Genomic DNA, 27,674 nt, shown 5'->3' on the forward strand with positions numbered 1-27,674 from the left:
ATGTGTTGACGTAATAGAAGTGTAAAACTTTACAGCAAGGGTGCATACTGGTTTGTTTGGGGGGTTTTTTGACTGTGAATAGGAATGCAGTGTTTTGATTTTTTTTATAGGACCTCAGACTTCTTATTTAGCTTAATTGCTGCCTTACTAACCTTATCAATTCAAGAAAGCTCAAGAAGTATTTTAGTAGTTTCCATATTGTAAGGCACTATGAAGCAAATAATGGTATTGATCTAATATTGACCTGTTTAAGCTTTTTAAATAAACATTGCTGCGAGTAGGCTTCAAAGCTTGTTTTAGTTACAGTGTTTACAGGTTTCAGAAAGACTATTCGGTTTATGTGCCGTTGATATTTTTTAAAGTAATCTTTGCAGCCAAGATCTGTATAACTATTTTAAAAGTGTTTATAATTATGCCACTGCAGAATGTTACTGGTGGTAGGTGTATTTGTGGAACTAATGTTTTCTGAATATACTTTTTTCTGTAAATATATTTTGAAATGTCCTATAAATGTCAGTAAAAATAGGGTCAAAAGTAGTAACTTTGAGCTTATCTTATACTCCATTATTTTGACCACCCTGTTCATTTATAATAAGATACTCTTTTAAAAAAAAAAGTACTACTTTTAGTTAGATAGTCATAGACTTTATTGTTTTAGGTGATATTTTTTTTTAAATTTTTTTTTTTTTTTAGGAAACTCTGAGCTGAAAGATAAAGAGGACCAGTTTGGAAGAACTCCACTTATGTACTGTGTATTGGCTGACAGGCTGGACTGTGCAGAGGCATTGCTGAAGGCTGGAGCCGATGTTAATAGAGCTGATCGTAGCCGAAGAACTGCTCTCCATCTTGCTGCACAAAAGGTAATTTTATTAAAGGTGCTCATCCATTGTATAAACTTCCGGCATTCACAACAGGTATGAAGGAGATTTTCTTGTATTGAGTAAGCATGTTATATCTTTAGAGGCTTTCATTATTTTAGAGGCAAATAATACTATGATTTTTTTAAAAACTTGGCCCAAAGTAAATCTTTGGAGGGTTATTTTTTATTTTTTATTGTTTTTACTCAGTGTATTTGTAGCTGCCTGCAGAGACAGTATAATTCATTGCAGTTTTAAGAACTTGCACTTTCTAGGAAAAATAGTCCTTGTCTATTTTGGGATAGCCAGTTCTAAGTAAAGACTAAAGTTTGTACACTCTGATACTCCTTAGGATGTTACTATTAATTTCAGAGGATATAAGGCCATACACTGTTAATTATTAATGCTGTGTCTGAGAATTTAAAGGAAATGGAATACCAAACCATTTCCAGGACCACGAGGGAAATGCATTATTGTCTGGTTTTCCTTCTACAATTTCAGTCTATAGTATTGTCCAGTTACATTGTCCCACTGAAGAAGTGCGAAAGGAAGTATTCAAAAATAAAATAAAAGGTAATTTAAAGTATAACTTTAGAGCTGCAATAAATTTTGAGTGTGTTTAGGGCTAGGGGAAATGTCCACAGTTACAGGAGAATGAGCAAAATGCTGACAGGAGGAGGAAAAAAAAGGTGGGTTAGCTAGCTAACCAAGACATCTGAGTTCATAAACTATGAAAAAGACTCCACAGAGAAGATTAAAAACTCAAACTGAAAGGAACAGCTTTTGATTTACTATTTTACTTTTTATAGTATGTTGAAAACTGTAACTGCGCAAAAGTTCAAGTTGTTTTGGCTATGTAAGCTGTGTCTTTTGGTACCAGTTTGAGTGCCTGCCGTGATTTTCATAGCAAACCATTTTTATTTATAATATGTTGTCACTTGTTCATAGTCATTTGCATTGTTCAGATGTTTTATATACTTTTTAATATGCTATGCAATTTTTTAAAATTTTATTTTAGTTAGGTTTAATTAAAAGTAGCTATAGTAAGGTCACAGTATTTAGTAGGGAGGGATATATGCAATTGAATAGAGAACCATTTGGCAAGATTATAATAAGGTGACATTCTTCAGTTACACTTGCATGGGAGTCTGTAGGGACTGTGTGGTCTGGGTTACTGCATTCCTTATTGGGAATTAAGTGTTCATTTAATATTTTAAATTTACAAATTCCATAGGTAAAAATGTCAACTATTAAAAACTAGTGTGAATGTATTCTTGAAATGTCTACAATAATGCACTACATGACTTGACTATCATTTTAATTAGTTACAGTAGGTTGTAGTTGAGTTGAAATAGGCTAATGCATCTATTTGGCTACATACCACAACACCCTGATGAAACATTTCGGTCATCATCATAACCTTGTCTCTAGTTACTTCATATTTCTAAGTGACCAGCTTCTGTGAATGTTATTGTTTCAAAGATAGGTATTTAATAAACATAACAATGTCAGAGACTTAAAAAATTGCTATAAGATACTATACTTGCCTGGTGTTCATACAGGCTTTAGATTTTATGACCTAATAGGCACATGAACATTTTAATAATATTAAAAACTTCATTTTAAAAATTACATTTTCCCCAGGTTTAAAAAATATAATTTTGCCTATTAAAACAATATAAATTCTCGTTTAAATCTTGCCTGTTCATATTGTGGATATTTGTATTGCAGCTATTCAAGGCAAGAGTTATTTTGCCTTGGCATAATACCCTTTAACTGCATGTGCTCTCCAATTCCTTTACGTCTTGCTGCTATCTTGAAAGGGCAGTTTGTACCACTTGATACTTGGATAATCTTAGATGTCTTTTCAGTTGACAGTGCAGCTGAAAAAAAAGGTACTGTCTTTACCTCATGCTGTTTTAGCAGATTTTATGCAGTCACCCGCTTTTTGTGTAATGTACTAGATAGATAGATGTGATTCATCCAATAGCCATGTAAGTGCTTGTGCCATCATAGTGCTGGGGTGGCAGTAAATGGTCAGGAGACAGCCCTTGCAGCTGCTTTCCATTTGGCTGACTGCTTAGCTGTCCTGTAAAACTGCATTCTGTGCCTTCTGAGCAGTTACTCACTATTGATGTCAGCTTATGAAATTAACATTTCATGTGTGCGAAGTTTTGTCTTCAGTCTTTCCTTATTAACATTTAAAGATCTGCATTTCTCTCAAGAGTGCCTTCTGCAAAATATATAAAATTAAAATTAAAAAAACCCTCATGTTCCATGCAGTTTTGGCTGTTTAGATAACGTTTTGCATTCTTCTTATTCCTCTCTGATACATTTGGTTTATAGTCCCAAAGTAAAAAAAAAAATCCTCAGGCAGGAAAGAGAAGACAGTTTTCCACACACACGTTCTCAACTAAAGCAGATGGATGTAAAATGAAGTAAGGTTTCCTGAATAGGAACATTTCTGTCTAGGTACTTCTGCCATTTTTTGTTGTCTCTTGGGAGTGCTTTTGAAATGCCTTACTCATCAGATTCAGGTATTCCTCTGAAACAGTCTTCCAGCTGATTTGACAAAAAAATGGTCTCTGCTGTATTTAGGAGCCACAGAGCTGTCTCAGAGGCAAAGAGCTCGTGAGAAGATACTCTTCTAATGCCAAACTGAAAGAGTGATTTAGCCACCTTGGAGGGATGGAAGCTGAATGTCTTCATTTCATGTGTTTAGATTCAAAATGGTGACTCTCCCATTAGTAATCCTGGTTATCGAAAGATAAAGTGGTTTCATTCTCTGCAGGATGCAGAGAATCTTGCTATACTTCTTTCCCTCAGTATCAGCTAAAACTGCAGCCAATGTAAGGTTCTTTCCTTTGTTTTCTCTCCAGCATCAAATAACTGTGCTAAGGTATTTGGTAGAAATGCCTGCTCACTTGAGATGAAGTTATTCCCATTTTTCTGTCTGGACACTTAACTGATAAAAGGACTGCCAATTCATATCTTTCAGTCCCAGTAAAGTAGCTTGTATGGGTTTTTTAATCCCTGTTATAGAATAAGCATTCGGAAATGTGGCATAGCCCTGAATTTAGTCATAAACCATCAGTATTAAGTAAAATGAATTAGGACTCCAATTACCTTTTTCTCTAGGATGGATTTCTGGTTGGATAGGACTTAAATGAACAGCTGTAACATCATTCCATTAACACTTGCATAACTAGCTTTTGACTACACCTGTGTGATTTACAAACCTGGCTATAATTGGTGAGTGTGTGCATAAATACACATATCTACGTACCAGCTGTCTATTATATTTTATGTTTATTTTTAACTTCCACCTCTCTGCAAGTTTTATACTTCCAGCTATTGTCTGCAGAAGAACAGATAACTTTTGCTCCCATCATGTTTGTTATTACTGTTGCATAAGGATTTTATTTCATAAAAGCATTTCTCCAGTCCTTCAAAATGCTAATAATCACATCCAGAGTTCAAAATTCAAATTCTCATTTGTTGATAATGCTGAGTTCTTCCTAAATTACAGCTAAAGATTACAGCATTACCCATATGGTCTCACAAAACATTATCTGATGTGAGAGAGGGTCTCACAGTAGTTCCTTAACCTTTCATCTTTTCCTAATGGCACCTCTAACTCCTTTTTAAGTAGTTACTTTGTTACTTGCAGTTGTGTAGTTGATCTCCTCCCAGATATTTTGGTGCACTCAAGTGCTTTTGCTTGTTGTCCCACAAGTGTTCTAGAAACCATCTTTCAGAACTGTGAGTTGTCAAAATAGCTCTATTTTGCTTTGGATATCAATAAACAGTATCAAAAATTCTGCACTTGATATAAAAGCTGTTCATAGTCTCTGTCAAATATATTTCTGATAGCATAGCTAGGCAGACTGACCCATGCTATTCCATGTTCTTTTCAGTTCCAAGGGTTTCAATGTAGGTAAAAAGTGAAGGTGATCTGATGATTTCAGTAACCCATTCTAATGCAGTTAGGTCATCTTTACGAGTTAATGAGTCGCTATGTCATCTTTGTGCTTTGTCCAAATGGCTTTTGTCACTGGAGCATGTCTACAAAGCAATAGTTACCTGGAAAGATGTATCAGGTTCTCAACAAAGGGTCTTGTAATCTCTCTGTCTCAGACTTCATTAATGTCATTCTGAACTGTTTGCAAGAAGTAAGAGTTAGGATATTCCCTTACTTATTGGTCCACCTAGCCATCTTTCTTTGATAGCAGATTAAGCATAAGTGTTCTCACACCTTTCTTTGCAGAAAGTTCCTGAAGTTAATAAGGTAGAGTCAGAAATTTCAGCTGTTAATACTAATTGAAATAGCAATGCTTTTTTGAAAACAACTGTGGTTATACATTGATATGATAACCTTTGATGAGTGGTTGCTTAATGATAAGAGTTACGTTCTTAATGATAAGTCTTCCATTTGGTGATAGACATCCTTTGTATTACAGCTTTTAAGCTTTACACATCTGTTGGTCTAAAAAAGATTCCTAGCATGAATAAGGAACTAGAAAGTTAAACTCTTTGCTTAAATGGAACAAATATATTTTTTCTCTTTATGGAAAATATTCAAAATACACTACAATGCAATGTGAGATGATGGGGTGAGAATAATCTCATGTAACTAGAAATTTACATTGCAGACATCTACATCTGAGATAGTCATCTAGATCACTTAAAGTTAATGCACTTTATGGTGCAGTTCATTCACCCTGAAGTATAGATGAGTACCTTAGGACACACTGACTAGCTCAGTCATCTTTTTAGGCATCTGACTGATGTAGGTTTTGATGTTGTCAATGTCTAAGTTGTGACAAATTAATCTCACTCAAGGCATACATTGTTTTAGCAAGTCATCTTTTTCAAATCTTCCTTGGCATGATCTTTGCATAGAATCATAGAATCGTTTAGGTTAGAAAAGACCTTTAAGATCATCAAGTTAAACCGTAAACCTAACACTGCCAAGTCCACCACTAAACCATGTCCCTAACCATGTCCCTGAGCACCTCATCCACATGCACATCTTTTATTAAATACCTCCAGGAATGGTGACTCAGCCACCTCCCTGGGCAGCCTGTTCCAATGTCTGACAACCCTTTCGGTGAAGAAATTTTTCCTAATATCCAACCTAAGCCTCCCCTGGCGCAACTTGTGGCCATTTCGTCTTGTCCTGTCACTAGTCCCTTGGGAGAAGAGACCAGCACCCACCTCTCTGCAACCCCCTTTCAGGTAGTTGTAGAGAGCGATAAGGTCTCCCCTGAGCCTCCTTTTCTCCAGGCTAAACAACCCCAGCTCTCTCAACCGCTCCGCATAAGACTTGTTCTCCAGACCCCTCACCAGCTTTGTTGCCCTTCTCTGGACACGCTCCAGCACCTCAATGTCCTTCTTGTAGTGAGGGGCCCAAAACTGAACACAGTATTCGAGGTGCGGCCTCACCAGTGCTGAGTACAGGGGGACAATCACTTCCCTAGTCCTGCTGGCCACACTATTTCTGATGCAAGCCAGGATGCCCTTGGCTTTCTTGGCCACCTGGGCACACTGCTGGCTCATATTCAGCCGGCTGTCGACCAACACCCCCAGGTCCTTTTCTGCGGAGGAGCTTTCCAGCCAATCTTCCTCAAGCCTGTAGCGTTGCATGGGGTTGTTGTGACCCAAGTGCAGGACCCGGCATTTGGCCTTGTTGAACCTCATACAGTTGGCCTGGGTCCATCGATCCAGCCTGTCCAGATCCCTCTGCAGAGCCTTCCTACCGTGGAGCGGATCAACACTCCTGCCCAACTTGGTGTCGTCTGCCAACTTGCTGAGGGTGCACTCAATCCCCTCATCCAGATCATTGATGAAGATATTAAACAGAACTGGCCCCAGTACCGAGCCCTGGGGGACAGAACTTGTGACCAGCTGCCAGCTGGGTTTAACTCCATTCACCACAACCCTTTTGGCCCAGCCATCCAGCTAGTTTTTTACCCAGCGAAGAGTGCGCCCATCCAAGCCATGAGCAGTCAGTTTCTGCAGGAGAATGCTGTGGGAAATGGTGTCAAAGGCTTTACTGAAGTCCAGGTAGACAACATCCACAGCCTTTCCCTCATCCACTAGGCAGGTCACCTGGTCATAGAAGGAGATAAGGTTAGTCAGGCAGGACCTGCCTTTCATAAACCCATACTGTCTGGGCCTGATTGCCTGGTTGTCCTGGTTTTGTAGTATCTGTCTTTTCTTCATCATCCTTATGATGGAGATGTTTCAGCCTTCATAGGCAGAAGGCCATGTAAATTAAGTTACTTGGTTTTTCTTCTTGTGTTTCTTCTGTTCCACTATAAAGGTAGATTGTTTTGGTCTCTCATTAAATGGACAGGTCTCTGAAGCAATTTTGAAAGGGTGCACACCCTTAAAAAAAAAAGAAAAAAAAGGGAGGTCAAGTTGTTAACTTCAGAAGATTTAAATGAAAAAACAATCTAACAAAAAAGACCTCAAAAACCCAAACCCCCCAGAAAATTATACAAATTATTGCAGTAGTGCACCTGTGAAGATTGCCATAGGAATTTCGGAGGACAGTTGTGACTTCATGAATGTGGATATAATTTAGTGGGAGCTGAAACAGTGACTGATTGCAACAGAAGTAAAATCATTAACATAATTTGCTAGTGATTTCACACTGAGGAATTGTATTGCTACATGGGTGTAGATGTTTAAGTTGGTAGAACTTATATTATTATGAAATAAACATGCTGTGGAGAAATATATGAGTATTGGGATTGCAGTTTAGCTACAGACATTCATTTTCACTTTTAAGTATTCTGGTAGCAATTTGCTTCTAGTCTTAAATTGCAACTTGCTTAAACACCCTCATGTGATACTTCTGAACGGAAGTGTTTCTACATACCCAAATTACCTGTATATGATTTTTTCATTTATCTTTTATTAAGTAATTCCAGTTTAATATAAAGAAAAAAACCAGGCCAGCTTCTTTCAGAATTTCTCACAGAGGATGCTCACTTATTAGCAATCTGTTTACTCTGTGGAAGTAACAGTCTCTATGAATTCCCCAAGCACAGCCTTTTGTGTTAACAAGGATAGAAGAAAAAATTCAATAGTTTTGTTGTTGGATGCTAATGATATGCACTTAAAATAATCTGTCAGGATGCTTAACTGTCAGGAGTATATTAATTTTGGGTTCAGGAAGATTAATATCATCCCAGTGGGAAAATGTGGCTTTCATTATCTAGAAGCATTAAATATTCTGAAGCTTATATTAATTCTTTGCTGACACAGTTATTGGTAAATAACAGTACATCCAGGATGCAGTTAGGAATCCTGTGTAAAGTAGGAGGGTATATTTTAATGATCTTTAATTGTAATTTTTCTTAAACTAGAAAAAATGGTTGTTCTTGTATACTCACCAGTAACCACACAGGTAAAGAAGGAGGTAAGAAAAGACAGCCTGTGGGAAGCGTAAGAAATGGCAGAAAATTAGAAACAGAAGGTAGTCTTTAGTTCACTTATTTTATGAAAAGTTATTCCCAAGTCTTATCTAATGAGTACAGTCAAGGTAGTCCAAGAGCCCCAAAACCAGAATGTTACATTCCCTTTCTTGTCCAAGTAGATGTTTGTATTAAAAGCTCCTGAATAAAACTTGCCTGGGAGCAAGCGTATACATTTTTCCCTCACTACCTTTTTCAAGATGTATTTCCTGGAGCTGTAGTCTCTCAAATCATTCATAAGGCATTATTTGAACTGCACATGTGCTTCTGACTTTCTTTCCCAATCTATATAATGAAAATAAATAATCACAGTGCCTTTCAGAGACGATGGTGGTCAGTTCATGTTCTTTTTTCCCTAGGCTGGTAATCTTTTGTGATGTTCCCCCTTAACTGAGGGCTCATAATGTGTAATATTAATTCTGTGCATATAGGTTCATGAAGTGTGAATGAGCTTTATATTCATTCTGTCATACTTTCATGTGAACATAAAATTTGACTAAATGTGAAAAATCTGAACAAACCAAGGTGTGAAACAGGAATGTTAGCCGACCAGCTAGAAGAGGTGATTTTTTTTACATGCAGGACTATAGTTTCCTCTGTGTTTAATTAAGCCACAGACAATAACTGTGATACAAATGTTTTGTTTACTTTACCGAACAAAGGGTTCTCTGTAGTGAAGGCAGCCTAAAGATGCTCAAGGGCAGAAGGCACAGTTCTTTGTATGTGATTTCTATGTGTTGTATTACAGATAAGCTGATCTAGCTACCAAAGGGATGGTCCTGCCCATGGCCTTCCCCTGACACCTTTTCACAACTGCAGAACTGCTCACTGTTCAGTGAGTCGACAGAAAATGAACTCTACAAAATAGGGATTCATTTTCTGCCTGTTTAGCACAAGTCCTCATGCTCCCAAATGCTTTTCACTATTGGTTGTGCTGATACTGCTGTTGATCTGTGCTGTAAGCCCTATTGAAATGGTTAAAAATAACTACAGGAAAAGTTTAAGAAGAAAAAACTCACATTGTTATAGAGATCTGATTTACAATGTAGTTCCCCAGAAAGTTGTGCTGTCACCGGTGACGAAGAATAGTAAAGCAGTCAGAGACATTGCAGGGCTGGAACTTCATAAATGAACTCTGAGATAATGAAAAATATTCTTAAAACCTTAGGCAAGGGTTTAGCAGTGTTCCATTTGAGTTGAGGGAGGACAAGGGAACCCTTTTGAATTATTTTTTTTGTGTGTATGATAAATAGCAGCTGTGGCTTTCTTTTAGGATCTTGTATGTGTCTCTAATTCTGCTTCAGACTGCTCTTTAGATTTCATTAATACTTCCACTTGCCTCTGCATTAACCTGTCTAGATTTAGTGATCGGTGATTTGGTGATCATATTAATGATCTCCTCTAATGTTATCAAATCAAAGTACTGGTCTCCTCTTATGAAACTCAGCATTCCAGTGTAGCTCCAGAGCATCTTAAATTTCACTATTTCTCCACTGAAATGTGCAAGGTGGCTTGGAACATGATCGTACACAAAAAATACTATGAGATAGAAGCATCTTGTGGAGACCAGTGTTAGGTAAGCTCTTCTGCATGTAGCTAGAGAGAGAAATGATTGATCTGAAAAGGTGCTGGGAAATCAAGCAACACTAGATATTATGAGAATGGTCCGAACACTGTCTTGTATATTCTTCAACTTCAGAAATTCTGTATCTTGATTCATTAGTGCATCACAGATGTGAAGGAGAGTGTAGGCTTTCCAAGTCAGTTATAGTAAATGTTGTAGAGCAGCATCATTGAAACAGAAAGCTTGAGAACAGTTTTGTTGGTATGGAGAGCTTGATTTGGGCACTACTTTGCAAGACCAATATGTGATTCTCATATTTTCAGGCAATACATTTTTGGCTTACACACCTTGTCATGCCTCATAACAAGGCAAGAACATGCACACTGTTGGTTGCTCATTAAGTGTTAAGTTACTATAGTCATTTGTTATCCAGCAAACATCTATCTCTACTGTCAAACTGTGGGTTAAAATCCAGCTAGTTCTTTTGTCTGCAGAAGATAAAACTGTGGAAATACTGTTCTACAAGTCAGGTTTCAGTTGCACAGCAGATACTAAGGCATGTGAATCTGTTTTCTCACTGAGTTTATGTTAGTATGAAATCACATTTTAAGACAAGGTTATGCAAAAATTTACATGCCAAAGTAGTTCTTTTAACTTCAAGTTCAAGATCAGAATTTCAGAGTAGCTAAAGATCAGACTCTGTCTCTATACAGACTGCACTGATTAATATGGTATGAATGTCTATAGGCTATGGCACGTGTAAAATTGACTCTTAAATTATTTTAGTAACTGTTGGTTACTAAACTTGCTTACTCTAATAAAACATGTTTGGAAACATTGCCTGCAATTTGTGGCTACCTCCCTGAATATACCTACTTTCCAGCAGTCATTCTGAGCATCAAAGGAATTATAGCATGGCTAAACAAAAAACAATAGTGTCTGTTACTTTCTTTGGGTAGGATTGGGTTGTGGAAGAGAACAAATGAAGCTGGCTGAGGCACAAAAATGCGTTACACTATAAATATCTGATGGGTTTGTTCTATAGCCTGCTGTACACAGAATGCTTCTATCTACTTCCACTCGTAATAGCAAAATACTATTTTTCCTCATGTAGAATAGTAGAAGCAAAAGCTGAAGGTGAATGGGGGAGGTTTAGAGACAGGGTTTACAGCAGGAGCACTTGTGGAGTATTTAGACAAATACTACATAGTAGAGTATATTTGTGTGGAAAGGGATGGTCTAAGTATAGTGCCTTCTCTTTTCCATGCAGATGAAGTGGTGATCTCCAGTTGCCTGGGGCAGGTGATGACTGGCAGCCATCATTGTAGCATCCATATTTTGAAGGATTTTGTTTTAATTGTGTGGTTTGCAAACCTAGTCTAAAAGTAGAACAAAGAATAAACACATCTAAGGTTTTTGTGAAGATGAATAGATTAGCTCCTGCTATGTGTAAAAGATGTTCAGATATGATTCTCAGGGAGGCACATCTCCTGGAACACAACTTGAAAAATATAGCAGTATATCATTTCTGATTCTGACCTATAATAGTGGAGAAGTTTCACACTTATCAAAAATAGTGGTCATAAACCAAATATTATAAATAAGTCTTGCAGAAAAAAACTCAGGAATAGTAATTGGGGAGCCAACTCATCGGGTTAATAAGTATAATACTTATACAAAGATATTTACAGAGTTTGCTGATATGATTAGACATTAAGAATAGTAGGTTTTCTTCACTACTTGGCACCAGCTAGTCCTCTAGTAGAACATTGTTTTTTTAACCATAATAGTTAAAGATTTAAAAAAAAAAAGAAAGAAAGGCTCTTAAAATAATAAAAGGGGCAAAAAACCCAAATGGGAATATTTTTAATGAAGTAAGTAAAACCAAATTGGGAGAATGATTTGTATTCCATTCCTCTGTAAACAAGGTATGTGTTAAAAAGAATGAGAATCTGCTAAATAAGAACAGGCCATAGCAGTGAATATAACCTAGGATAAGTAGGAGGTTTATAATATAAACAATAAAGGAATTTTTCATGCTGGCAAACCTGAACAGCTCCCGAGAACACTGCGGACTCACTGTCGCCAGCGCAGGCACAGATGTCTCTGCGTCAATCAGAGTTTGGGATGAGTTTGCTCAGCTCTCTCCGGTGCGGAGGGCTGGGCCGGAGGCGCCGCTAGGGGTCTCCTTTGGCGTGGGTAGGTGCTTCTCTGGGCACCCCATTTTGGGAATTCTAAACTAGTCTGGTGCTGGAAAGGACAGAATGGTATCAAAAGCAGGTTTTATCACTGTAAATGAAAACATATCTATTAAATGGCACACAACATTATTTGAAAATTAAGATATTTGTCTCCTCTTTGCAGTGATTTATTATATCTGGAGTCTATTTTAAAGCAGTGTAGAATAATTATAGAAATATTATATACAACGTCAACTTATCAGTATTTTTACCAGTTTGCTTGAGTTTCATGAGACCCAACTTACCTAAATGTCCTGTAGGTTCAATCTTAAGGGATCTGTTTGCCAAACTATTCATTCTGTTATCTATGTTTTGTGATATTACTGTACTGAAATGCACATCTGTTAATGAGTTTAATCATCTGTGTCTGACTGAAAAGATTAGCAAATATGTGTTCAGCCACAAGAGTATTTTGTAAACCTAAGAAGTTAAAACAGTCTGAGGACAAATACTACCTAACTTGATTACTTTTTTTACTGAATAAATCTTTTTATAGTGTTTAGATTTTTTTTTAAAATAGCATTATGTTGCACTTGCACGTAGTTTTGTATATCTGTACAATCTAGGTGTTGCACAGTAATATTTTCCTCAGTTAAACAAGATTTTTCCAAAGTAGAATAGCAGATATTCATGTCTTATGTTTTCTTTAGCTAAAGAAGCTTTTATTTTATTTAAGTTTTAATGTAATTTGATTTGATATTATTTTATTGTTAGTAAGCAACTTCAGAAGTGTAGGAATCCCTTGCTGGAAAATACATTCTTTTTGGCATAGTTGAGAAATCAACTAATTAATTATGGCAGGGCAGTAGTAATTGCTTTGTAACTGTTTCAAGAACTTGTGTATTTTTACTCACACTATTCTTGTGATTGCATGAGCTTAACAATGTTCCAGTGTTTAGTTTGGGGTTTTTTTAATGTTCTCTTCCTGCTGTTTGTTGCAGTAAACAAACAACCTCAGCTCAGGGACTGTGCCTCTGATCTCACTGCTAATGTTTTTGGATAGTACCACTGTAAAAATAATAAATGTTGTTGCTGCTTTTCAGTTTTCCTTAGAATGATGTGACTTGTACGGTCCTATGTTACCAGATAGTGCATATTGTCCTAGAAACAGACTTTTTTTTTCTTGAGAAACAGTTGAAGAAAATTTATAATTATAAATTCAAATTATGTATTCCTGGCTTATATCACTCCACTAAAAAGAAAGGAAAATTTCATAGATATTAAATGGAATAACAACCGTAACATCTCTTTGTCATGTAGCTCAGTATTGGGATTCCTTTTTTAATGATGCAAATTCTTGCCTGATAAGAATGCTTCCCAGCTCAAGCTTGGTTTTCTGGGGTTAATTTTCCGGGAGTTTCTGCCTTGGCTTGAGCAGAGCTCTGTACAAAGGGAGTCAGTACAGCCTAGTGGAGAGCAGAGTCATAAGCATTTGCATCTCTGGAATGTTTTTATTGACAAACGGTAGTCTGCTATTGACATTTGTGTCCCTTGATGATACTTCTATCCTAGCTTATCTTTGCTGGTCAAATGCCTTAATTGTTCTGGCCTTTAATTCAGTCAAAGTTGGAGCACAAGTGGAAGAGAAAAGAGAACGAACAGGTCTAACGGAGCATCAAGCTTCAGCTGTGAAGCTGCTGGCAACGATCAACCTGTCATAATGTTATGATTTGTTCATTTTTATACCATTTATTAGCCTTTACTTGTTGTGCCATTTGGCCTCCAGGGCAGATAAAGTGCTGTCTAATTTGGTAGGTTTGCTTCTGTCAGAGTGGCCTCGACAGAGAAGGTGTTAGCTGTAGTGACAAATAATCAATAGCTGTCCTTGTCATGAGGAACGTGAGTAGTTGGGCCTTTCATCTGGAGGATTAGAGGTCTAATTGGATTGAGAATAGGGAGGGTGGGCTGTTGGGTAACCCTGTCAGCTATGTTAAGCTGTCAAATGTCAGCTTTCCTGAAAGGAAGAAGGGATGGTTAGCTTTCAGAAACGAGGAAGAGGACATATGAAAGCTTTTTAAAAAGTAGTAGATAGAAAAGTAGAATAGGCTAACATATGCTTCAACCCCTTCTCGTTTAATTATATATCTCACCAGTTAATGAGGATGCATGGTGTGTGCTCTCTCTGTATCTCACCCTCTCTCGCACACACACATGCACACACGGACAGAATTTGTGTGAAACGCATTTGGCAGCGTGATACCAAATTGGACTGGTTCTATGTCTTGAAAAAAAGCCAGTTAACTACTCAGATGGGGAATATAAATGCAAAAGATTAAGACATAGGAGAGGAAAATATCCACCAATGGAGAGAATGACTTAGCAGAAGCTATAAAGAAACTGAATAGTTTGTTTTAATATTTTGTTTAAAGATTTGGCAGTCCGATAGTACCAATATGTTTTTTGAGATATATAAGCAGTTGTTTCAATGTTGCTGGAAGTAGAATAAGTACTATGATCCAGTCCTGCATTGGACAGTAAAATTGTCAGTTGAATTTTGTCTGTATTTTCTTACAGTTGTTGCTTTTGATCCCTTGCTCTCTGCCTGTTTCTTGGAGAAAGATTTGAATTATTCTAAACAAGATAAATCCAATGAAAGAGCCATTATGCTAGTAGAACAAATAATTTTTTTCAGATTAATGTCTCAGAAAGTTTACAGTGCTAATGTTTACCTTACCAGAATAATTAAGACTAGATTTTAAAGGAGGGTTTGGTTTGTTTATAAAATTACTAAAATAGTGGTTTCTTTCTTTGTCATCTTACTTTGTCACTCTTTTCAGACAAGTCTTAACTGTAACCATACCAGTATCATCTCCTTTCTCTACGTAACACACTTTTCCTGAGATCTATAATGCTTGGCCAAAGTTATCCTTCATATAACTGGCCATCTCTTACAAGGAGCTAGCATCTTTCACTGCTGATGACCTTGAAATAGCAGTTTTTAGAGAGGGGGGAAAAAAAGCTCTTTATTTTTTATTGGCTAATTAAAAAAAAGACAATTTTATATTTTTCTTCTTTTTTATAAGCTTGTAGATTTTTCTAAATCTCATAGATTTTTTTTTTTCTGGTTTTGATCATTTATTCTATACTAGTGGTTTTACTATTGGTGTTTTAGTTTGGATTGATTCCCCTGCCCCGCTCCTCTCTCTTTTACACCACTTATTGATGGCCATTTGGACTCATGACAGTGTGTTTACTGGTGGTCTGCTGTAAATGCTGGCAAACCCATCCTTAATCTCAGGTTTATCCTTTGTAGGTTAGTAGAATGCTCTGAGTATTTCAGAAGCAGAAATCTTGAACATATTATCTGTTATCATGCTTCAGTGGCTAACATGTTTTTTTTCTGCTTTTTCATGGCTTTTTTTCTGCTATCAGATTGACTGCCATGCTCCCAACAACCCATCTTTGTGTGAGAGTCTGGATTCAGGGGTCTTGAATCATTTTTGCTTTTGCAATTAGTTATCTGACAGGTAATGTACCTCTGTCATTTCTAGTCTAGGCTTTATCAGAACTAAACTTCTAACTTTTCTCATAATCCATAATGCCTCGTCTTTCCCTCTTTGTTTTGTTTCATTGCTTCCCCAGTTCTCACTTTATGATCTTGGTGTTTAGTTTTGAGTCTGTCTGATCTGATTTAATCACCTTTAACTTTCTGGTGTAAGCTATAGGAAGACAGATGAAGAATTGAGATAATGGCCTGCTCTAGCAGATTTGGTTGTGGTGCAGATAGCTGAGATTGCTGAGCTGCCAGAGAAGTATTATGCTGCTTTGGCCAGGTTGGCTCCAGTATCCACAATATCCATGATGCTGACCCAGTGTTTCTGCTCTGTTGTAGTGTGGGCTATAGAAGCACAGTGATAAAATGGGCTTTTTCCTGATAATAAAATAAGCCCTGGCCCATTTATTACTAGAACATTTTTAAATTGTATTTTTAGCTTCTTAGTCCATTCTTCTGAAAAATTACTTTTTTGTCAAGTTCCTGCTTTATTTTTATTCATTGTGATAGGAAGTGTGTCATAATTCAGTATCTTAATTTCTAGAACTTTACCTAATACTTGCTACCAAAATCCTTGCCCTTCTTTTTTTTTTTTCCAGACAACTTCCTTGCCATGGCAGTGATCTTTGGTTTCGCCATTTTCTCCCCTTCTTAGTCTAGCTAGAACATCACTGTTGGTGGTGTTTTCTTTCTCTTCTCCTCCAGCAATGTCACAGCTATTTTTATTAACCTAATTGACTTCTTTTCATTGTACAAACTATTCTGTCTCATTTTCAAGCACGATGTAATTTCACTTCTCTGCATCTCTGCTCTGCTTCTTGCTCTGTAACTCTCCTCCCTTCCACCCTTTGGCTTTATAGCCTCTTTTACCATGTTTCCTGTGCTTGAAATAAGCTTTCATGATCCAGACTGCCAAAGAGGATATTGTCAGGCCCAAAACATAGAATGTATTATCATACTAGCACCTCTGTTGAGCTATCTTGATCTCAAGCATTTCAGATTTCACTAAAAATAATAAGAAATGTCTCCAACTGCAATGATTTTCTAAAAGATTTTGAAAATATGAATGAAGTACAAGCTGTGGTGGCAAAACATAAAGGAACCCTGCTTGTTTGTGTTGCCCAGTGAAAAGGAACTAAATCTGCATAGTATATGGAATGCTATCTTAAATATCTGTACAACCAGCTGGTAGAATTAATTTATTTTCATCTATCAAATTCACGGTCATAGTTTTGTGAGTAGAATGTAGAAGAGCATCTGGGCTGATGACTTGCCCATTGTTACTTTTTCAGATCTTTTCTAAGTCCTCTTCTGTAGCAATGATTTTTCAGGCTGATATCAATGAATAAAATAATTTGTATTAGTTTATGAAGAAAGTCAGTTAAAAGAGTGAGAAGGTAAAGTGATTCTGTCCTTAAAAAAACATCTTAAGTGACTACGTAAGGCTAAAAAAACCCAAACTGGTGCATAACTTAAACTCAGATATTTTGTTGGGAAGACGGACTAGAACTGAACAGGATGCAGACATGCTTTAGGAGAGTTAGGCAAAATTTTGCCCAGCAAAGGCAAGCACTTTGTGCAGGCATAAGCAGTGCTTTTTCTACATAATGTTATTACATGTTGCTTGATGTTTGGCTGTTTTAAGTTGACTTAATTATCCTGGTTTTCAACTATTAGGTCTCTTTTACATACTGTTATCAAATGGCTGTCCCCCATCTCTCATTTTGTTTTATTCAAAGGATAGGTGAAAATTTCTCTAGCATTTGAACTTGAAAATTAATGGTTGCATCTTAAAAATACAATTCTTTCTAAGCATGGTACTATACTTGGAGCGTTGCAGTTCATATCTGAATAGATTTCATTTTGTTTCACTGATTGCTGTTCCTTTAGCATGTTCAGCATTGTGGCATCCCTCAGTGCAGAAGAGACTTGCCCAGCTCTTCTCCCGGGACATGGATGTCTGCTGCCAAGTCTGTGTCTTAAAAAATAGCTTTACAGGCAAAGGCATCTCCCTGTTTGAGTGTCCTTTATAAAACATCATTTTTGCATTAATTGCCCCTCCACAGCTGACCTCACGACAGATCTTTAATGGTTACAAGAAGAAATACCATTGTTGGGACTGAGAAACCACTTACTTGTTTGTGTCCAGATTTGGCACTGACAAATTAAAACAGGACTATCACTAGTATTAGCTCATCAGTTTGATTTAGTTCAGTTTTGTGAGCTGTTTGGTGATTTCTGTTTGAATGAGGTGACTTTTTCCAGGTATTCTGTAGTAAAAAGTGAAGGTATTTGTTTTCACTAATTATCAACGTTTTTTCTAATTTTAAGTGAATTAGTTTTGTGTTAAATGTTTCCACATACGCTTCAATAAACGTAGTACCAGCAATAGATCATTTTGAAACAGGACACCTTTCTGCTGAATTCTCCAGGAATCTATCATGTGTATGACACGTCCTTAATCTGATGCTCAGGCTTGTCATTTGAATCAATAGTATACTAGATAGGATGTCTTCAGCATGCAAGGCTGTTGCTACAGAACGTATTTGAAAAATAAATTCAGATCTTATGGCCAGCCATAAACTCCAGGAGCACTAATTTTTCATTTGTCTCTCTTTTTGTCTCTAAACAGTTGGTTAAATTGTTGATTAAAGAGAATTAGGTGAATCACACTCAAGTCAAAATGGATATGTATAAACTACATAAGCAAATTCTGTTGTTTCCTGGAAAGCAACAGCTAATGTCAGCATTTCATAAAATGCAAAATTAGTTTACCTTACCTATTAAAATTATCATTTTTTGGTCTCTTTGTAGAGCAGCTTGAAACCCTTTTTTGTTACACACTTTTTTATTAATGAAAAATGAGGAATTTATGAGGAATGCTACCAATTTTTATTAATGAGGAATGATTTCTACTGAAATATTAAGTAATTTATGTTATGACTATCATCTGTATAAGTTGAGCCTTCTGATGGGAGCATTTAAACGTAAATATATATATATATACACACATAGGACATGTTTTTTTCAATGTTCTGTTAGTATGATACACATTCGGGAAGACTTTAAGAAACAACAAGCTTGATTTGTTATTTTAACTGCCTATAATCTGAACAAAGAGAAATAAATCTAGTAGTTCTATTACTGCTAGGATGTAGTCTGAGTAGCTTACTAACACTTTGGTGTATTTACCAGTACTGTAAGTAGATTCTGACTTCATTTTAAATCTCAAACGTCAATGTGGTGTCTATAGAAGCTATAAAATATTGCAGTATATGAAAGTAGCCTCAAGTGTCTCAGTAATTATTTAAAGTATGGGTAAACCTACCTTTATTGCAGGTTATTTTCACTATGGGTTGTCTCTCTACTTTTGTAATAGTTCTGGAAATTTCACTGTGGCTGGAGAACTTTTCTTATAAAATAGAATTTGTTATGTAGTTTTGTAATTATTTCGCACAGTGGTTTGTTGTAGGACATAAGATGTTTGAAATATATTTAAATCAATTAAAAGACATGGATTTATTTTCAGATATAACAGCAGCTAAAATCGTAACAAAAAATTCTGGGAAGATGCACTAAAAAATTAGTATATATGCAAAGTTTTCATTTTGCAAGCATTGCTGCTTCCAGGAGTCTGTAAGGACATCACATGCACCAGCTCTGAGAGGTGTGCAATTAAGAAGTACAAGGCAGTAGTGACACAGTACTAGTCAGAGCAATTCTGAGTAGCAATGGCAATTAGTTTGCTTCCAGAATGAAACAGTACGGCACAAAGTTAAGATAAAAAGTGAGGACTTTGACTGGACTGATCGCTGTCATTCAGAATTGTTTTTCAGGTAGAATTCTGTCATGGATAATACTTTTCTTTATAACATTTTTATTAGATTTTAAATAGAAATCTGGACATAGCATAGAAACGTATCTAGAAGAATGGAAGGTTATATGAAGTCTGTCTAAATGTAGGTTTGTCCTCTTAAAGTATAAGCTTATAAAATTTAAAAATTTCTGTTTGTAAGCAGATTATGGAGGATTTTTTTTTTTGTTTTGCTAAAATGCTTTTGAGCAACCATCCTCACTTGTCTTATGTTTCTGGAAGAGAGGTGGGAAGTTTAGGAGGTATTACATAATGTATGTATAACTAAGCAATAAGAGACTTGGACATTGGCAAAACATCAGTTGTGTGAGGTATACAGATAATTACTAAAAATGGACAGAACATTATGAATATGAACATAAATCAAAACTGTACTAGGATTCAAGAAAAATGTGACTATATGAAAATGCCATTTTTAAAAATAAAGACATCTATTTCAGGGATACATTTTCTTAGTTTTTTAACACTACTTTTAGTTCAGGACTGCTCAACTTAAAGCCTTAAAGATGAAGAAAATGAATGTAGTAAATATTTTCTAGGTCTTGTATTTTTGGGGAGGAGGGGGTCAGTACTTGCTGCCGAATCTTTCAAATCACAGTATTTTTTGAAATACAATATTTTTTGAAAACTTAGTCTTTGATTCTTTATGAAGAGGTGGGCAGTGATCCTGTAAATAGGGATGATGTGTCTCGGCTTTTCTCGTAAATCCCCAGAGACTGTGTTGTGGGTGCTTCTGCCTGAATGACTTCAAAAGAACACTACAGAAAAACAAGTCAGTAACAGCAGAAGAGATCAACTGGAAATGACAATGCTAATTGCATTTTAATCCTTGAAGTGTTTTTTACATGAAAGACACTAATTTCTATAGGTAGACCATAAAATTTAGAGCTGAAGAGCTAAGAACACTACAGAAACAGCATGTACAGACCATGGATAAATGAGGTCAAAGGTTGTAAGACACAAACACCTATTTTCCTTCCACTTATGCTGGGAAACGGTTTTACCTTGGCTTTTACAGCACTGGTCAGTTGTCTTCTCTATTGTATTCTTTGACTGGGTGCCAGTTGATAGTTCTGTCTATTCCTATGGAAACCAAGATATTGAAGTCAATCTTGCAAGAGCCTTTAGGGAGAAGTGCTCTAAGTTCAGACACCGCCTTGCTTTCAGTCATAATGTCTGGTAGTCAAAACTGGCCTCAAGTCATACTGGTGTTCTTGGCTGATGTATTGCGTAAGATGCTTTGCCAGACAGATGAACACGTTCAGCTTGGAAACTCGTGAATAAGGTTTCTATTCAGCTGTCTGGGAGGTTCTCTCCAGTTGAATATTTTACTTTTGAGTCTAGGATGCTGCTAACAAAGTTGCTAAAAGGGTACTTTGTGAGATTAACCCAATGTCAAAATCAGTGATGTTTTTGCCATAGTTGTTTTGAAAGGATTAGCAAAACATCACATATTTAAATCCACGAGTGGTTTATTAGATAGAAGACATGGCACCATCCTTGTCCACGCAGAGGTAATAAATAGCTTACAGAATTTTTTTTCCAAGCTGTAGTTTAATGGGTGACTGTTAAGGGTTATGTCTAAAACAATAATCCTAAAGATTTTCTCTTAATTACTTTTCTTTTTCACTTACATTTTTAATCAAGGCGTTAACTGCTTAGTTTTGTTCAAATTAAAACTACCTAAACATTTGATTAAAAGTTTTCTTGAATTAAACTGGACCAGCTGTGACTTAAGTAGTTCCAGAGCTAGAAGAAATACTGGCTTAACTCGCTATAATTAACAAAATTTACATTATTATATTTTATCTGTCTGTTCAGAAATGCGTTGTTTCCATTCACTCTGCAGCAGCTTTACTGAAGATGCATGTGGAAATCAAGTCTTCTGACTGTCACAGAATCACAGAATCATTAAGGTTGGAAAAGACCTGTAAGATCATCAAGTCCAACCATCAACGCAACACCACCATGCCCACTAAACCATGTCCCGCAACACCATGTCTACACGTTCCTTGAACACCTCCAGTGATGGTGGCTCCACCACCTCCCTGGGCAGCCTGTTCCAATGCTTCACCACTCTCTCAGTAAAGACATTTTTCCTAATATCCAGCCTGAACCTTCCCTGGCGCAACTTGAGGCCATTTCCTCTTGTCCTGTTGCTAGTCACTTGGGAGAAGAGACCAACACCCACCTCTCTGCAACCCCCTTTCAGGGAATTGTAGAGAGCGATAAGGTCTCCCCTCAGCCTCCTCTTCTGCAGACTGAACAACCCCAGTTCCCTCAGCCAATCCTCATAAGACTTGTGCTCCAGACCCCTCACCAGCTTCATCACCCTTCTCTGGACATGCTCCAGCACCTCAATGTCCTTCTTGGAGTGAGGGGCCCAAAACTGAACACAGTATTCGAGGTGCGGCCTCACCAGCGCCGAGTACAGGGGCACGATCACTTCCCTACTCCTGCTGGCCACACTATTTCTGATACAGGCCAGGATGCTGTTGGCCTTCTTGGCCACCTGGGCACACTGCTGGCTCATCTTCAGCCAGCTGTCAATCAACACTCCCAGGTCCTTTTCTGTGGGGGAGCTTTCCAGCCACTCGTCCCCAAGCCTGTAGCGTTGCATGGGGTTGTTGTGACCCAAGTGCAGGACCCGGCACTTGGCCTTATTAAGCCTCATACAATTGGCCTCGGCCCATCGATCCAGCCTGTCCAGATCCCTCTGCAGAGCCTTCCTACCCTCCAGCAGATCAACACTCCCTCCCAACTTGGTGTCATCTGCCAACTTGCTGAGGGTGCACTCAATCGCCTCATCCAGATCATCGATAAAGATATTAAACAAGACCGGCCCCAAAGCTGAGCCCGGGGGAAGTCCACTTGTGACCGGCCACCAACTCGATTTGACTCCATTCACCACAACTCTCTGGGCTCAGCTGTCCAACCAGATTTTACCCAGTGAAGAGTGCACCTGTCTAAGCCACGAGTCGCCAGCTTCTCCAGGAGAATACTGTGGGAGACAGTGTTGAAGGCTTTACTGAAGTCCAGGTAGATAACATCGACAGCCTTTCCCTCATCCACTGGGTGGGTCACCTGGTCATAGAAGGAAATTAGGTTGGTCAAGCAGGACCTGCCTTTCATGAACCCGTGCTGGCTGGGCCTGATCCCTTGGTTGTCCTGCATGTGTCCCGTGAGCGCCCTCAAGATGAACCTCTCCATAATCTTCCTCAGCAGCGAGGTCAGGCTGACAGGCCTGTAGTTCCCCAGATCCTCCTTCCGGCCCCTCTTGTAGGTGGGCGTCACGTTGGCAAGCCTCCAGTCGTCTGGGACCTCCCCTGTTAACCAGGACTGTTGATAAATGATGGAGAGTGGCTTGGCAAGCTCCTCCGCCAGCTCCCTCAGCACCCTTGGGTGGATGCCATCAGGCCCCATAGACTTGTGAGTGTCCAGGTGGCATAGCAGGTCGTGTTTGCAGGTGACACCAAGTTGAGCAGGAGTGTTGATCTGCTCGAAGGTAGGAAGGCTCTGCAGAGGGATCTGGACAGGCTGGATCGATGGGCCGAGGCCAACCGTATGAGGTTCAACAAGGCCAAGTACCGGGACCTGCACTTTGGTCACAACAACCCCATGCAACGCTACAGGCTTGGGGAAGAGTGGCTGGAAAGCTCCCCCACAGAAAAGGACCTGGGAGTGTTGACTGACAGCTGGCTGAAGATGAGCCAGCAGTGTGCCCAGGTGGCCAACAGCATCCTGGCCTGTATCAGAAATAGTGTGGCCAGCAGGAGTAGGGAGGTGATCATGCCCCTGTACTCTGTGCTGGTGAGGCCGCACCTCGAATCCTGTGTTCACTTTTGGGTCCCTCACTCCAAGAAGGACATTGAGGTGCTGGAGCGTTGTCCAGAGAAGGGCTACGAAGCTGGTGAGGGGTCTGGAACACAAGTCTTATGAGGATTGGCTGAGGGAACTGGGGTTGTTCAGTCTGCAGAAGAGGAGGCTGAGGGGAGACCTTATCGCTCTCTACAATTCCCTGAAAGGGGGTTGCAGAGAGGTGGGTGTTGGTCTCTTCTCCCAAGTGACTAGTGACAGGACAAGACGAAATGGTGTCAAGTTGCGCCAGGGAAGGTTCAGACTGGATATTAGGAAAAATGTCTTTACTGAGAGAGTGGTGAAGCATTGGAACAGGCTGCCCAGGGAGGTGGTGGAGTCACCGTCACTGGAGATGTTCAAGGAACATGTGGACGTGGCATTGTGGGACATGGTTTAGTGGACATGGTGGTGTTGGTTGATGGTTGGACTTGATGATCTTAGAGGTCTTTTCCAACCTTAGTGATTTTGTGATTCTGTAACTGCTTTCTCCTGGATCATGGGTAGTTTATTTTGCTCTCCATCCCTGTATTCCAGCTCAGGGAGCTGAATACCCTCAGGATACCTGGTCTGGCTATTAAAGACTGAGACAAAGAAGGCACTAAGTACCTCAGCCTTGTCCTCATCCTTGGCGACAATGTTCCCTCCCACATCCAGTAATGATGGAGACTGTCCTTGGCTCTCTTGTTGTTGTTAATGTATTTGTAAAAACATTTTTTGTTATCCCTTACGACCGTGGTCAGATTGAGCTCTAGCTGGGCTTTTGCCTTCCTCATTCCCTCTCTGCATGACCTAATGAGATCCTTGTACTCTTCTTTGGTTGCCTGTCCCTTCCTCCAAAGGTGATAAACTCTCCTTTTTTTCCTGAGTCCCAACAAAAGCAGTGATTCTGTGATACCATCTGCCAGCTTATTAGGGAATGCAGAGAACAGGAAGGAGTGGTTCCTCTACTACCTCTGCTGACTTTGTTTATAATGTAGTTAGTATAGACTACCACAGTGAGTAGACATTATGCAGCAAAAATGAGCTAAGAATTATTATCTTCAGTGTCTAATTCTTGCCCAGTGTACTAAGCATATGTCCCAAAGGTTGAGGCGAGTATTTGAAAGGATTGAGAATGTCCTTATAACTGTTATGTTTAATAGAAATACTTCAGTGTGTTTGTTCTGTAGGACTTTGCAATCAGATTGATGAATGCCATCACCTTATTTTAAATTTGTGAAATAATTTTATTTATTTGCCCTCTCTTTTGGTGTGGTTTCATTCAACAGTGACAGTATTCTTGCACCTGCTATGTTTTAATGAAGAATGATTAATCCAGTTGTTAAGATTTATGGGTAAAATAGAATTTTCTCCCTATTCATGGTTTGCATAGAAAAATCATTATTATGGCAGATGTGCTGGTTTTGGCTGGGATAGAGTTAATTTTCTTCATAGTAGGTAGTATGGGGCTGAGTTTTGGATATGTGCTGAAAACAGTGTTGATAATACAAAAATGTTTTAGTTATTGCTGAGCAGTGCTTACACAGGGTCAAGGCCTTTTCTGCAAGTAGGCTGGGGGTCCACAAGAAGTTGGTAGGGGACACAGCTGGGACAGCTGACCCCAACTGACCAAAGGGATATTCCATACCATATGATGTCATGCTCAGTATATAAACTAGGGGGAAAGCTGGCCGGGGGACCGCCACTTGGGGACGGGCTGGGCATCGGTCGAAGGGTGGTGAGCAATTGTTTTCATTTGCAGCGCTTGTCTTTCTTGGCTTTTTTTTTTGTTGTTGTTGCTGTTATTTTCCTTTTCGTTACAATTTTTATTATTATTATCATTATTATTATTATTGTTTTATTTTATTTCATTTATTAAACTGTTCTTAGCTCAACCCATGATCTTTCTCACTTTTATTTTTCTGATTCTCTCCCCCATCCCACTGGGGCAGGGGGGGAGTGAGCAAGCGGCTGTGTGGTGCTTAGTTGCCAGCTGAGGTTAAACCACGACAGCAGAGAAGGGGAAAAAAGTTATTGGGAGCTTGTCTGTGATCCTAATTTTGTGTATTCTTGATATAGCTTTGAAATTTAAAATATATTAAAATGTATTAACATTTAAACATATTCAAACTTTTATATAAACTTTGTCATGAGATTATTTGCTCAAATAAGAATATTTTGTGTGTTGAACTTGTATGGCAATATAGCACATGATAATCAGAGAGACAGCCTGCTATTTTGATGGTGACTTTACTCATTTAAGCTAGAAATTGAGGTTCTAAGTAGCTATATTGATTTTATTTTCTTTTTTTCAGGAACTGTTAAAAAAAAATTTACTGATATTCAAGGAGTTTAAGAATGGTGCAGTCATATAAGTTTAAATGGTAGCTCTTACAGGGCTTATAGCTGTTGTTACGAGGTTCAGTTTCGGTATATTAGAAATCAAGAAATTTCACTATTCCATACATAGACAATTTTTCAAAACACAAGTGTTGTTAATTTATAAATCTAAATGATTCATATTTGCAATTTAATTAATGTATCTACTTGCTAGTCTCTATTTTAACAACTTTTCTTCTGAAGCATCCTTGTCAGATTTCTGGCAGTTAGCTGATAATATAAGCATCTCAAAATGCTCCTTTTGATGTCTGTATTTCATTTGCTTTTAGAACAGTATTCTGTCCCTATATGTATCAAATTAGAATTATGATAGTTACAGCTTCTGTTTTTGTAAGTGCTTGGTTTGTTCCCTGAAAAACTCCTGAAACTGGCAGGTGTTGGTGACAGGACATCCTTCAGATGCTCCATGTCATTCTAAGTACTTTCTGATGTTCTGAGAACGTGCTTCTTCTCAAAGGGATACAACCTCTAAAGAAACACCTTTTCTTTCCAAAGTTATTAAAATTCTCGGGTTTTGAAAATCTGTGACCAAGTTGATCTGTGGGGTGAAGCATCCTCTCTTCAGCACCTACTCACTGGAAAGAGCGAGAGTGAGTATGTATGATTGTGTATATAGTAATGTTATCTTCTGTAAGATTGAGCAGGTCAAAGACAGCAGTTTCTACTGTGTGAACATAAGCAGGTTAAATTCAGTTGCCATTTTTGTTTTAAAGGGAAGGCTCATGGATATGTTTATCTTTTAAAGTCTTAGCTAGCAATTAAGGAGTTCAAGTTTTTTGACTTTCATTGCTTCTTGAAAGCATCTGACAGCAAAGAACTGTCCTCAACTTTGGCTGTAGCATCTGTGCTAATCTGTTGGCAAAGTGTGCTAATGTAGTGCAAAGTGGCTGCTATATTCTGCTTGGGTTTTAAGCTAAAATCTAAATGACTTTCATGTTGTTCATGTTTTACCTCAGTGGGTGTCTGAGTGCACAATACATTTTATTATTTGACAATGTATAGATTTATGCTGACTTTAGAAACTCATGTGTCACTATTAAAAAGTATAGACAATTTTGTTTTTCAGACATGAGCAATGATTAAATCTTAACTCCAACTTTTAGGGAGTCCTCGGTTTAAAAGGTTTAATACCTAATTTGACTGTTAAAAAATCATAGCAATCTATTTCACCTTTTTTTGTTATCTTAGAGTAAGAACTAGTATATTTGAGGCAGAATGTGCTTCTCTGGAAAAGGAGATCAGTGGCCTGGTATGCTGGATTTCCATGCACCTTTCCAGTTGAGTGTAAACCCAAACTGGACTTAAAAAGAAGGAACAGTGTACATGAGTGAATATGTAGGTGATAACCTATGATACAATATGTTTTCCTGCTCTGAAGCTGTTGTTATGTATCCAGCTGTACTTTCTTAAATATGATTTATGAGTTTAAAAAGGAAAATTAAAACATAAATAATATTTAAAGACAGCAAAAGTATAATCACTGCCCGTACTACAATTGGTGTAGTATTAGAAAAGTAGACCTGTTTTATCTTTGCAGTTAATTCAGCTGTAATAATTTTGTGGTGTCCTGTTTGTGAAAGAGTAAAAGTAACTGAATTATATATTATATTCCTCTGAAGAGGAGTTATTGATTGTTAAATAGTCTCTCTTTTCACAAAAGAACATTGAGAAAATTGTGCTAAAACGTCTTACATAAGTGCTGCTTAATTAATAATGAATATATTTCAAAAATCAAAATTTAATAAGCTAATAAATTATTAAACTATGGTGGGATGTACAATTAGCAGATCTCCGAAATCCCTACTGTCATGGATGGTGGACTTGCTACACTGTTACTCCTTCTCTGTTGTCTTTGGATGCACCCCTTTAAACAGGTTGACCTTCACGCTTCTGCTTTTGTGGGGACTTTTATTTTACCACTTGCC

The 27,674-nt window shown here is 37.9% G+C and overlaps 1 protein-coding gene across 1 annotated transcript in view; it reads left to right on the top strand.

The window, feature by feature from the left end:
• INVS (inversin) overlaps positions 1–27,674 on the top strand; it is a 99,505-nt gene that overhangs the window by 7,244 nt on the left and 64,587 nt on the right. Inside the window, exon 2 of the mRNA XM_059815299.1 lies at positions 694–860. Within this exon, the coding sequence (XP_059671282.1) occupies positions 694–860 (167 nt within the window). The remainder of the gene's footprint in view (positions 1–693; positions 861–27,674) is intronic.

This window comes from Gavia stellata, chromosome 3 (assembly GCF_030936135.1).
Source record: "Gavia stellata isolate bGavSte3 chromosome 3, bGavSte3.hap2, whole genome shotgun sequence".
NCBI lineage: Eukaryota > Metazoa > Chordata > Aves > Gaviiformes > Gaviidae > Gavia > Gavia stellata.